At 35.1% G+C, this 12,994-nt stretch overlaps 1 protein-coding gene across 1 annotated transcript in view; it reads left to right on the top strand.

Moving 5' to 3' along the window:
* The window catches only part of LOC140143531 (SWI/SNF-related matrix-associated actin-dependent regulator of chromatin subfamily A containing DEAD/H box 1-like), a 51,457-nt gene extending 39,855 nt beyond the window's left edge, over positions 1 to 11,602 (top strand). Inside the window, 3 exon segments of the mRNA XM_072165361.1 lie at positions 699 to 881; positions 1,726 to 1,835; positions 2,780 to 11,602. Of these exon segments, the coding sequence (XP_072021462.1) occupies positions 699 to 881; positions 1,726 to 1,835; positions 2,780 to 2,838 (352 nt within the window). The 3' untranslated portion in view covers positions 2,839 to 11,602.
* The last annotated feature ends 1,392 nt before the right edge of the window (positions 11,603 to 12,994 follow it).

Here is a 12,994-nt window from a genome sequence, read left to right as displayed (position 1 = left end):
AATAATGAAAGAATTTAATATTACACTACAATCGACAGAATGCAAAACGTCTTGAATCCCATAATATTTCATTGCACATACTAATTACTATGTTCTTGCATTATCCTGAAGATTAGGATATACCGTATTGTCTGTAATAAATGCCCTCCGCCCTCTAATAGATGCCGCCCTCTATTTGTTCAATGAAACATTGACAAAAATGCAAACATTTCCATGCCATATCGTCTGAGTAAGCTTAAAACTTGCATCAGTCATGTCAGTGATGATCGCTAAATTGCATGGACAAAACCCATTACGACTCAACTTCCATCCATTTTATTGATTTCATTGCCTATTTATGGTAGAATTTTACTAACTTCATCAGATTCTTGCTTGATGATGCAATTACGGGGGTAATGTTGTTGTATTTACCACGAAAAGTTCATTTTCCACATGATTCTGTGGGTGCCGCCATCAGTAGTAGTATTAGTATAGATGTAAATCCTTCCTTTCTACAGGAGCATTATCGGGAAATTGAACCTGATTTTAAAGTTTTTTTCACTGAAAATTCACTTCTAATAAAGGCCCCCCTTTTGGAAAAATGCAACGCCCCGGGTCATTTATTACAGACAATACATTATGTTTCAAACAGGTCCATTTGACAAGCATGAGTTTTATAATTGTTCTCACCTAATTAACCTTTTGTTTTAATTTTAAAGGCTGGAGTTGATTGACAAGTTCAACAATGACACTGACATCTTCATATTCCTGCTATCAACTAGAGCTGGCGGTCTAGGCATCAACTTAACAGCAGCCAATGTAGTCATCCTACATGATATTGATTATAACCCATACAATGATAAGCAGGCTGAGGATAGGTGTCATAGAGTGGGACAAACAAAGTAAGAAGATTGATTATATTGTCTGATTAGCGCATAATGGGTTATTCCAGTTGAAATCCATATACTTGCTATATGGAAGACTTGACCTTAATCTCCCACACAGGGAGTGAGCTCGTCAAATGGGGATTACCTGAATGGGTGACTCTATTTGATATCTACACCCCCTGTGTGGGAGATTAAGGTCACGTCTAACATAAAGGGTGTATTGGTTTCAAATGAAATAGATCAAAGCTGAATACTAATAAGAGTTTACTATAAGCTGTCCCTACTTCCTATGAAGTGTCTTATGTGATTCACTGAGCGTGGGTAACAACCACAGCAAAATTAGCTTTTCCCTGTAAAAAAAATCTGTAACATCACCCTCTGTAATCCTGGTTTCATACTAGTGTCATTCCGCTTGGCGTTTTACAGTAAACGCTTTGTGATTGATGCTTGCAAGCGACAATCACCAAGCGGTACGTGGCTCGATGGCAGGGGCTTGACTCTGAAAACGCTCTGTTGCCGCTCTGTTCTCATTGGCCAAAATAATGTAGAATTCCATACGTCATACTCATAAGTGTTACTGCTCCAGATTTAACTTAAAATTACAATTTGCCGCTTTAGACAATGTGGCAGGGTGGTCATTTTACCGGCGAGAGGTTGCTTGCCTCTTGATCACCTCTAGCGTTTCTGTTGCGACTGTGCAGTGACAGAATTTTCTTATGTTTTTTTATACTTCTTTTTGCTGCTTATTTTGACCTATATCAATTTCATTAATGCTGACTTTGGTCTGATTGGATCAGATCATGTCGCAGGGAGGCAAGTTTGTAACTAAAAGTAATTTTGCATAATTTTGTTTCTCCAGGGATGTGTCAGTGATGAGATTGATAAGTAAAGGCACCATTGAAGAAGCCATGTTGAAATGTGCTCAGTATAAACTAAGACTAGAGGAGCAGATGACAACAAACAATGAAGGTATGGAAGCCTGTTTTATTTATTCAAATTAGTTGACCTTTGACACCACGATTAACATAAGTGATGAGCCTGCTAACTTCTTACTTCATTTTTAGCTAGTTTTGGTGAATTACATGCTGTTGCTTATATTGTTATGGTTTTAAACATTTCCTTTGTGCTACAACAACATAATATCTTTAAAAAACAGTAAACGAAGTTGTGCTGCAAGTTTTTGCGGATATTTCTGCTCTATTGCGACATTTTGCTTTGCTTAAAAAAATTGCATAGAATTTTAATTTGTACAGATGAATTTTAAGCAAAAAACCTCATTAACTGTCTAATGTACCAAACAGACTGCCTAAGTGTTTTATTTGCTGCCAGAATTGAAACAAGTGAAAAGTAGGTGTAATCACAGACCTGGGAATGTGATTTCACAGACTGGGTCTCTGAATTCAGAGCAGTCTGTGAATTTGCACCCCCCCCCCCCAAACTGGCATACGAGGGTCATTCAAATTTATGATTTTATTATGTCCATACAGTAGTATTACTAATATGGGGGCCGATTAGAGTCTAGACATGGGATTGATTTCACCATATCCCACAATGCACAATGATTCAGGTGATCTTCAGGTGTAGGTGGTGCTTATTGCATTTGCAGAATATGTGTAAATCCCCACTGCATGATGGGATCATCAATATTTAGATTTCTTGCAGCGTGGTATGGTACACATCAGATTCCAGCTGTCATACTTTTTTTGCCAGGCCAACAAAGTTGGCTTTTAAATATAACGGGGTGTTGCAGACGCAAGGTCAAAGGTTTGAATTGATTTAGTGAGGTAAAAGATCAAGCTATTCTGCCAAACTCAAAACAATGTAGAATTACCTGTTTGGGTTTGCCTATTATTGTTCACTATTTTCCATGTCATTTACCAAGAAAGTCTCAATTTTTTTCTAACTTTTGACAGATAATGAAGATGAAAAAGTTGATGTGGCATCCATGTTGAAAGAGGCTCTAGAATTATGAGACTACCAGTATAGCTCATTAAAATACTGCTTGATCGTACGCCACTGATTGGAAGTACTGTGGAATAGATATTATGCACTGTATTTAGAGCCAGTAAACACTACTAAACTTGATGCCGCTTATGATCAGAGGTACTATCAGATGTAGATCATGTATTGTATCTGGAGCCTGGAAACACTACCAAACGTAATGCTACTGATCAAAGGTATAGAAACCAGAGATCCTATCAAATGGAATTTATGCACTGTATTTTGGAGATGTATAAACTACAGGGTTTTAGCTACTATGAGGTTTTCATACACATTCCAGAATCAAGTGTAGTGTAGTTTTGATCTTCGGAAACAAAAAGAAGAAGAAAAAAAAGCCATTCAGATGAGAAATAAACTTCAAGCATTCCTCATCATAGCTGATCATTACCACATTTCATTTTTCATTCCATATTTGTGACATGATCAAGGGAAATGAGTCACATGTCAGCAATTTTCAATTTGAAGTTTTTTACATCATTTTCTTGCAGTTTACAATTGCTACATTTTAATGCAAACCCCATCAAAATCGGACATCTTGTTACCGAGTTATGAGCAATTTATCAATGGCTGAAAACAATATAAAACAAAAGAATTTGAACACTGTTTTTGGCAATATCTCAGAAACAATATTAGCGACATCCGACTCATTTCCCTTGATAATGTCACATTTTACTATTTTTTTCCCTACAGCAGAGGGTTGAGCTATTCTGGTACACAAACTTGAGTATGTACTAGGTATCAAAACATGCCCATTGTTAGTAAGCTTTTCGTATATGCCTATATGTACATAACATATGTCATGCTCCTATATTGGTTATACACAACAGAACCTAATAGCTGAGCTATTCTGGTACACAAACTTTGAGTATGTACTAGGTATCAAAACATGCCCACTGTTGTAAGCCTTTCGTATATGCCTATGTACATAACACATGCCACGCTCCTATATTGGCTATATGCACAACAGAACCTAATAGCTGAGCTATTCTGGTACACAAACTTGAGTATATACTAGGTATCAAAACATGCCCAATATTAGTAAGCTTTTCGTATATGCCTATGCACATAACATATGTCATGCTCCTATTTTGGCTATATATATATATACAACAGAACGTAATAGCTGAGCTATTCTGGTACACAAAGTTGAGTATGTACTAGGTATCAAAACATGCCTACTGTTAGTAAGCTTTTCGTATATGCCTATGTACATAACATATGTCATGCTCCTATATTGGCTATATATACAACAGAACCTAATAGCTGAACTATTCTGGTACACAAAATTATATGTATATGTAATGGCCTATTCCAATTGAAATTATACACCCCCTATGGAAGGCATGACCTTATTCTCCCACACAGGGGTGTGAATTTCAAATGGGACTACCTGAATGGGTGACTCAATTTGAAATCTACATTCCCTGTGTGGGAGATTAAGGTCATGTGTTCCATAGGAGGTGTATGTATTTCAACAAGAATAGCCCAACTGTCCTGTAGTTTTTGTATCAAACTGATGTACTGAGCGTGTGCATAGCAATGACTCAAAGAGTGCATGATATTTAATCTTAGCAATGAAAAGGGTTCAATTTTATTTGGTAAGTGTAAAATGATTTTGTGTGTGATATAATTATACACTTGTGATATAATTTGTCACAATTCAAACAAATTATGTGAATTTATTATAAATGTCAAAAACAAAGAAAACCCTCCATCTATCATCATGAAAACACTACTAGGGGAAGAAAACAAAAACTAAATTCAATATATATGTTACTTTTTTACCAATTTTTTTCATATGATAGAATACAAAATATTCCATGTTATTCCCTTGCACCCTTCAAACAAAAACAAAAAACTTTTGCATTAGCTCAACCCAGACTAATGGGCATTTAATTACCACATTGGATTTGGTTATTGGTAATGGGCTATTACAAATCAAATCCATCACCCCTATGGAAGACATGTCTTTTAATCTCCCACACAGGGGGTATAGATTTCAAATTGAGTCAATTAGCCCATTTTAAATTCACACTCCCTGTGTGGGAGATTAAGGTCATGTCTTCCATAGGGGTATATGAATTTCAACAGGAATAACAATGTATAATTAAGTGTGCTGAAGCTTAGTGGGGCGATTGTAGTGCACTATAAATATTTTCCACAAACGTTCTACAAAATATATGTGATGAGGTGACAAAAAAACTGTTCTACAGTCGGGTGACTGACCCAGGGTTTCGCATTTTGATGATTTTTTTAGCTGTAGGCCGATACAATTTTAAAAAAACAGCCATTTGTGGCTGAAGTTGATTAATTTTTACTGAAATATGTTGTATTAATTTGCAAAAAGTTTTTCTTGAGTTGTCAAGCTTTTGGTGGAATTTTAGGATCATTTTAGTAGACTCTTCCAGAAAAAAATGATTTACAAAAAATCCTTACCGACCCTAATTGACAATTAAGTCCACACGCCTGTGCAACAGGGTTTTTTGCCATTGCTCCAGTTGAAAAGAGCATGATGACATGATCAAGTTGTTGATATTGTTTACAGAGATATTAAACAGTATTCATTCATTATTATATATTATGCGTTGCTTTTACATTACATATGTGACTTGACACTACGAATGAGCCGTAAATTCGGCAAATTGTATTCTGAGTTGCAGTGGCGTGAAGGTCGTATTCATAGGTATCTCAATTCAGTGGGACAAGTATCTCATCAAACACTGTTTAAACCAATCAATAATCCTATGGCTGAAGAGGATAATAAGCTTCTACCTATTTCTATAAAAATCCTTGAATAGTTCTTGTCTTTGTTTGCTTTGGCCAAATCCTGTTCAAGTGGTAGATAACAAAGCATTGTATTTTGTCTAGGTATGTATAATCAACAATTAACAATGAGAGGGCATTCCTGAACCTCGTTGACTTGGGGATGATTTGAAATGACCGCCAATTATGACTGTTTGATATTTATTACCAGAAATGTGGAAAAAGAGACATATATAGAACTGAAAATATGTACAATTTTGTTGAAGGAACAGAGTTCAACAAACCTAACCCTGCTTCTGGATATCGTTTGAAGTCAAATGATATACGATTTTCAAGCTTATGGTATATTTTTTCTAAACACAAAATAAAACAAAATTAACTGGGCCGACTTTACGGCTGATTTGTGGTGTCCAGTCACAATATATTAGACTATTCCATTTGAAATCCATACACCTCTATGGAAGATATGCCCGTAATCTTCTAGACAGTGAGTGTGAATTGCAAATGGAGTTGCCTAGATGTGTGACACCATTTGAAATCTACACCCGCTGTGTGTGGGAGATTAAGGTCATAGGAAGAGGTATGGATTTCAACTGGAATAGTCCATTATTATCCAAAGTGCTTTGTATGCTTGCAGAGAGAATATATTTTTGTATTAAAAAAAAAGTTGTTTGTATGTATTGATGAGGTGACAGTATTGTATGTAAGGGACTGGTCTATCAATATGCTTGAGGGAACAGCATATGACCACTGATCTTTTCAGTAGTCTTATAGTCTGTAGTCTGATTTGGCATAAGGTTTAAAAACATGGGTACTCAATTAGGCTGAACCGATAATCAGATTGAATATCGTATCAGCCCCATATGTGTTGCATTATTGACAAAAAATTAAATTTAGAGCGTTTTTTTTTGCAATTTTTTTCCACATATTTAGAGAGTCCCTGGACCCAGAGCCACTTGCTAGGATCATTTTTTGAAATAAAGGAATTGGAGAAAAAATACAAAAAGAATTCCATTTTGTATCAAAAATGGGCAAAGTTATAATTTTTATTTGCTTCATAATCTATCAAAGATAAGAAATGCATGCAAAATCAATGTATTTTGAATCTTGAATAGATTATAAAGTGAACACGCATTATAACTTGCTCATTTTTGTTGCAATTATTTTGGTTATGTTTCAATTAACCACAAATGATCCAAGCAAGTGCTTGTAAGTCCATCAGGGACTCTCCAAATCCACAAAAAAAATTTTATCGGATCAAATCAGATATTGGCCGATGTTAAAAAAAATCAAGATATCGAATCGATAGACAAAAGTCATTTTGGTTCAACTCTAGTATTCAATATAATAGAATCCACACAAACTTTGGCAGGCAAAGAACACTGGCAAATGCCAACCAAGTACATGTATATGGAATGTCACATGTCACCTTATCTTCAAATGTGGGCATTGATTGTCTGTATTCTCAACAAGAAAGAGTTAATAACAAAATTATAAATGCTTGGTTGTCCATGACCTGCCCACCCAAAGGAAGACCGAGTCGGATGGTTGGAATTAATATTATTATTTATTCTCAATATGAAACCGGCGTGTCACATGTCACCTTGTCTTCAAATATAGGCATTGATTGTCTGTATTCTCAATAAGATAGAGTAATAACAAAATTATAAATGCTTGGGTTGTCCATGACCACCCAAGGGTAGACCGAGTCGACAGTTGGAATTAATATTATTATTTCTTACTTCTCAATATGTAACCGGCGTGAATGAAGGGCAATCAAAATGGCTCACAAGGTGTTCATTCACAGATGCCATCAATGTGTCACATCAATTATTTGGTGTATATTTTACTACAAGTAGCAGAATTGCAAGTGAGACAAATAAGTATTTATTTTTAAAATTATTGAGCATGATCGGAAAAATACCTCACCACACAGGTCACTGCATGATTGATTGAAGAAAGAGATGTTTAGTGTCACTCAGCATCATGGAAGTTTAGGTCTCATTAACTTTTTGATATATATGCGCACTGAAAATCTTGTGTTCAATTTATAATGTGGTAATAGGTGACTTGCTCCCACAAAGTGAGAGTAATGTCGCAAGTTGGTAGTGACCGCCTAGCGGCTGAGTTGATGTCCTTTGTTTGACGTGCACCTGTACAAGCCAGTAATGTTGTGTGAATGCTCCATTGTTTTATGTTGTGCTCCATTCACAAAGGACATACAATGTACTACTGGCTTGCAGAATGCCCCATTCATAAAAACTTAATACAAATGTACTTGTGGATCAAATCAAGAACATAAACTCTAAGGGGCTCAAAACTACCAACTTAGACATTAATAATAAGTAAAAGTTTTTAATAAATATTTTTGGGGGGGGGGTGTCAGCTCAAGAAGTAGGGTTGGTCGGTTGAGGACAACCAAATGATGTTTTTTATTTTTGGCTAATCACAAATGAGTGGTGTCATAAAAAACTTGAATTACAATAAAGTAGAGACAGGGAATTGATGGCACTTTCCTTTTTTTTTTCTCAAAATTTGTAAGGTAAATTCAAAAAATTGCACAAACAGAGGATTATGTAATTGCAGTTGTCAGATTGACACTAAATAAAAATTTACCCCATGAGAACTACCTGCTGATTGGTCAAGAAGAAGTTTTCATTATCAATTCGACCAATCAGCAACATTGTTAAATCAGCAGGTAGTGCTCAGGGGGATAACACTTTTGCCAATTTCCTGTGTGGCAAAAAGTGAACTTGTTACAACAAAAACTATTTGTGCATGTGCATTTTCCGGTCTCTACAAGAAAGCACTTGTTGAGAATAAATGCCATCAACTTGGACAAAAACATGAACAGTATGACTGTACATTTATAAGCTTTTAGATATTGTATTGATGGAGATAAAACAAATTATTGACAAGGATTCAATAATTTATTGTATGTTTCATGTAGTTTCATTCTGTTCTTTCACTTCATATAGTTTAATTTATAGTACAGTATAGTAGTTTAATTTATAGTATATATTTGGTGACAGTGATTTTTGTGTCAAGAATTTATGATCAGTAATCTGTTTTGTCTTTAGTGATTTGCCATGCGTTTATGTCATCAGTAAATAATTAGAGAATTCAAGATAGGATTTTGTCTTTTGCCTATCCAATATCGTGTCATAATGGATGGGCTGGCCAATAGTGGATGCCGGCGCACTATGATAAAAATATTGGCCACCCCATCCATTATGACACGATATTGGAATAGGCAAAAGACAAAATCCTATCTTTTATTCTCATTCTTATTCAGTTTTAATGTAATTTTTGCGAGAAAAACTGCCTTTTTTAAGAAAAAAATAAAGTTACTTTTGTGAGGACATCCCGTTGTTTTAAATGAGCGAAACCATCGCGAACATCTAAGCCGCCGAACGGTGTTCTTAGTTATCGCACGTGTATTACGCGAACGCATTATCGCGCGATCATTGAGGAGCAACAACCGTGCCGCCGTTGCGTTGCAGTGCGCGCCCTGACTAATATCACTATCAACTATTGTGAGATATTATACACCAGAAAACCAATCAAATTACGTGAATTCTTTACAAGATGCACCCATTGAATAAGAATGTTTGATACATGGGGAATATTAATCATTGGTACAATGTAAACAATTTTTAGCTGAAATTTTTGGCAAAATACTACAAGTTATTAAAGGATTATGAGGTGGGGGTGTAAATGGGCATATTTTGAAATGTCTTGGGCTATTCCATTTAAAATCCACCAATCCCTGTGGAAGATGTTGGAAATATCTATACCTGCCAACTGTCCCTATTTAATAGGGACTGTCCCTATTTTTACAGAAACAAAAAGCATAAAAGAGAGCTATTTTCCTGTGTGTCCCTATTTTTGCAGAAATATGAATGTAGTAATGTATAGGAAATTTAGGAATGTCCCTATTTTCAGATTTTTTCCTCACATTTGTCCCTATTTGTGAGGTTTTAGGGTTGGCAGGTATGCTTATATCTCGTGTGGAAGATTTTGGAAATATTTTCCATGGGGTGTATGTATTTCATAATGTATGAATATGTTAATAGGCAGCTCAAATTTGAATTTCATAGACCTTTTGAGAAAGCTTCAACCTGAATCGTCCACTGAGGGCGGGAAAGTTTCAAATGGAACTGCTTTCATTCCATTTGAAATTCATACTACCCCTATGAAAGATTATTTCCAAAATATTCCACAGGGGCAGTGTGGATTTTAAATGGAATAGCCCATTTTAAAACTGAAACTTGATTAATTATCTTTTGATTAATAATTCTAAATGTAGAGAAAAAACAAACAAACAAGAAAATGATATCTGCCACATAAAACATTTGTATGTAACATCAGAAGTAAAGTTGTTAGTGCAACAAAATTACCACTTTGACTGCTCAGCTCAGTGCCAGGTAAAGTGCAATAGCTGCCATGTGTAGATGAGTAAAATATACTGTGTGTAAATTGGCAAATGTTCACAGGGCAGCTATTGTACTTATTTACTTCTGGCACTGAGCAGTCGACTTGTTCTATTCATAATAGTTGCAGATACAATTGTCTTGCATTAACATCTTTTGTTTTGAGCTGTTGTGTGTGACAGATACACCTTCCCTGTTGTCACGGGAAACATTAAGGACAGATGCAACACCTGAATTATTTAATATGTTTTATAATTAATTAATTTTAAGGGATATTAGTTGCAACTGTTGTGATTTCATCTGCTGTAATTTTCATGATTATTTGAACATTTGCAGCAAAGCAAAATAGAAAAATGATTCACTTGTGACACGACAAAAATGCAGATATATCTTCTTTGTACTCAACGATTTGTGTCGCATTCTATTCATTTTATTATTGGGTTGAAGTTAATAAAGTAGCTATGGAGGAAATGAAAAATTTCATCATATTTTTTTTGTAATGGTCTAATACATAAGACTCTTTAAATTGAGATGGATGATAAAATGTAAAAGTTCATTTATTTATACACTTTTTGTAATTTCAAGGAGGCTTAAATTGATTCTAATAGTACAGTAACCCCCCTGTACATTGGGAATTATGAATGCCACTGCAGATTGGAAAGTCTATGGAAATGTAATAAAATTCATCTTGTGCATGCTTTTACAATGGGCAAAGTACATTTCAATTAAGTTGACACATCCACTAAACAAGTTTAAAGTATTAACTCATAAGGTCTTGTTATCCTTTTATTATGAAATATGGAAAGCATCAGTGACACAAAATTGCTATTTTTGGACTAAAATGTGGTTGTGTGTCTACAAAGGCAGGTCAATCAATCAATCAATCAATCAATATTTCCTATATGTATGCATTGGCTTTTCCAGTTGAAACTCATACATCCCTTATGGAAGATGTGATCTTAATCATCCACACATGGAGTGAGAATTTCAAATGGGGTTACCTGAATTGGTGAATCCTTTTTAAATCTACACCCTGTGTGTGGAAGATTAAGGTCATGCCTTCCAAAGGGGGTGTAGGGCTTTCAACTGGAATTGCAGAATTTGAGAACATATTGAGAGTTGAGTATAACCAGGTCATGGTCGAAAGTCACAATTACTGATAATAATCACCACTGCAACTATTACTACTAAAATATCTATAATTCTTGATCATGAGAAGCCATACCTTTCTGCGTACTGTTGTGTCAGCACACTTTTCTTGGAACAACACAATCGCGCGACCGAAGAAAGTGATAGGCCAATTATCAAAGATGTGCTTGGTCCGTAAGCATGTGGTATTGGCGTAGTACGCTCAACGCAAATATCTGTGCTTACCCAAATTGGCTCTCGTAATCAAGAATCAGATATTTTGCAGTCATGTAACCCTATTTATTTGGTAAGCAAAAGACAAAACATGATTTTTCACTGGTACAAAGACAAATATATTTCGATGTTTATGTAAATAAATGTTCTCTTTGTTAATAAATGTTATTTATACAAGATAAAAGAAACTTATGACTATTTACTGACATTAATTTTTTGTTAAATGGCTTATTGTCAGCCTGCTACGCTAATTGTCTAAGTCGTTTTTTGTAATTTTGAGAAAAATGAAGAAAATGTGGTTCAAGCATGCATCTGTTACGTAAATGACCCTAATTATTTCAGATTATTCCCTTTCATTTGTATCATTATCTCCTGTGCAAAGATGGGTGAATAAATATGTTTAAATGCATGCTTTAACCATATTTTGTACTTTGTTCTCAATATTACAAAAAATGACTTAGGCAATTAGCATAGCAGGCTGACAATATATTGCTTATGAAGACACAAGCTGCAGAAGTGCCTAAGTCCAATTTGGGCATTTTGAGATATATATGCATTTAAAGTTTTCAAAATATTACAGCAAGAAATGAAGCAAGCTATGAGAACAAACTTTGGTATGCACATTGGAAATCTTATAGCCATGATTTGGCACAGGAGATTGTTCTTGATGATTATTGATAAAATCAATGGTATTGATTTCGGACTTGGCCACTTTTGCAGCTGAGATCAATGAACAGTACTGTTCAAATTACATTATTCTGATCTCTGCCAAAACCTGCGCAACCACACTATGGTTTGGTAATGGTAAAGCGGTTCTTGAGCTCCAGAGATATTATTATCTATTCCACCTCCAGTAACACCTTATTAATTTCCCTGGATCTTTGTATGTATTGAAATGGGTATTAGTAGTTTACTTTGAAAAATCAATATAACAGGGCTGTATAGTGCTAGTTTTCATACCCCTCCAGTGAAAATATGCCTAAACTTTCCCAGGAAAATATGCATGAGGTGTCACTGGAGTTGGAACAAATAATACTAAAGAGTGTTCACACGTTCAGACATAAGTGACTTATTACCAGTAATAAGTGACTTATTACCAGTAATAAGTGACTTATTACCAGTAATAAGTGACTTATTACCAGTAATAAGTGACTTATTACCAGTAATAAGTGACTTATTACCAGTAATAAGTGACTTATTACCAGTAATAGGTGACTTATTACCAGTAATAGGTGACTTATTGCCAGTAATAGGTGACTTATTACCAATAATAGGTGACTTATTACCAGTAATAGGTGACTTATTACCAGTAATAGGTGACTTATTACCAGTAATAGGTGACTTATTACCAGTAATGTCCGACCGTGTGAACACAGCTATAGTGACTTTCTAGATTTTCTTCAAGGCACTTGTATTGTAAATTAATACATTGTTGAGTGTACATTCAATTGTAGGAAGGAAATGTGCCCACTATCTTTGAGTTTCTTTGCAGTGATGAGGGGATTTTATGTCGATAGCATTGTTACTGTGTCCTATTTGTTTAACAATAGGTGCAAATCAAATGGTAAC

The sequence above is a fragment of the Amphiura filiformis genome, unplaced genomic scaffold, assembly GCF_039555335.1.
Source record: "Amphiura filiformis unplaced genomic scaffold, Afil_fr2py scaffold_22, whole genome shotgun sequence".
Classification (NCBI taxonomy): Eukaryota; Metazoa; Echinodermata; class Ophiuroidea; order Amphilepidida; family Amphiuridae; genus Amphiura; species Amphiura filiformis.
The sequence above is the reverse complement of the archived record's forward strand: the minus strand, read 5'-3'. Positions and strand labels throughout refer to the sequence as shown.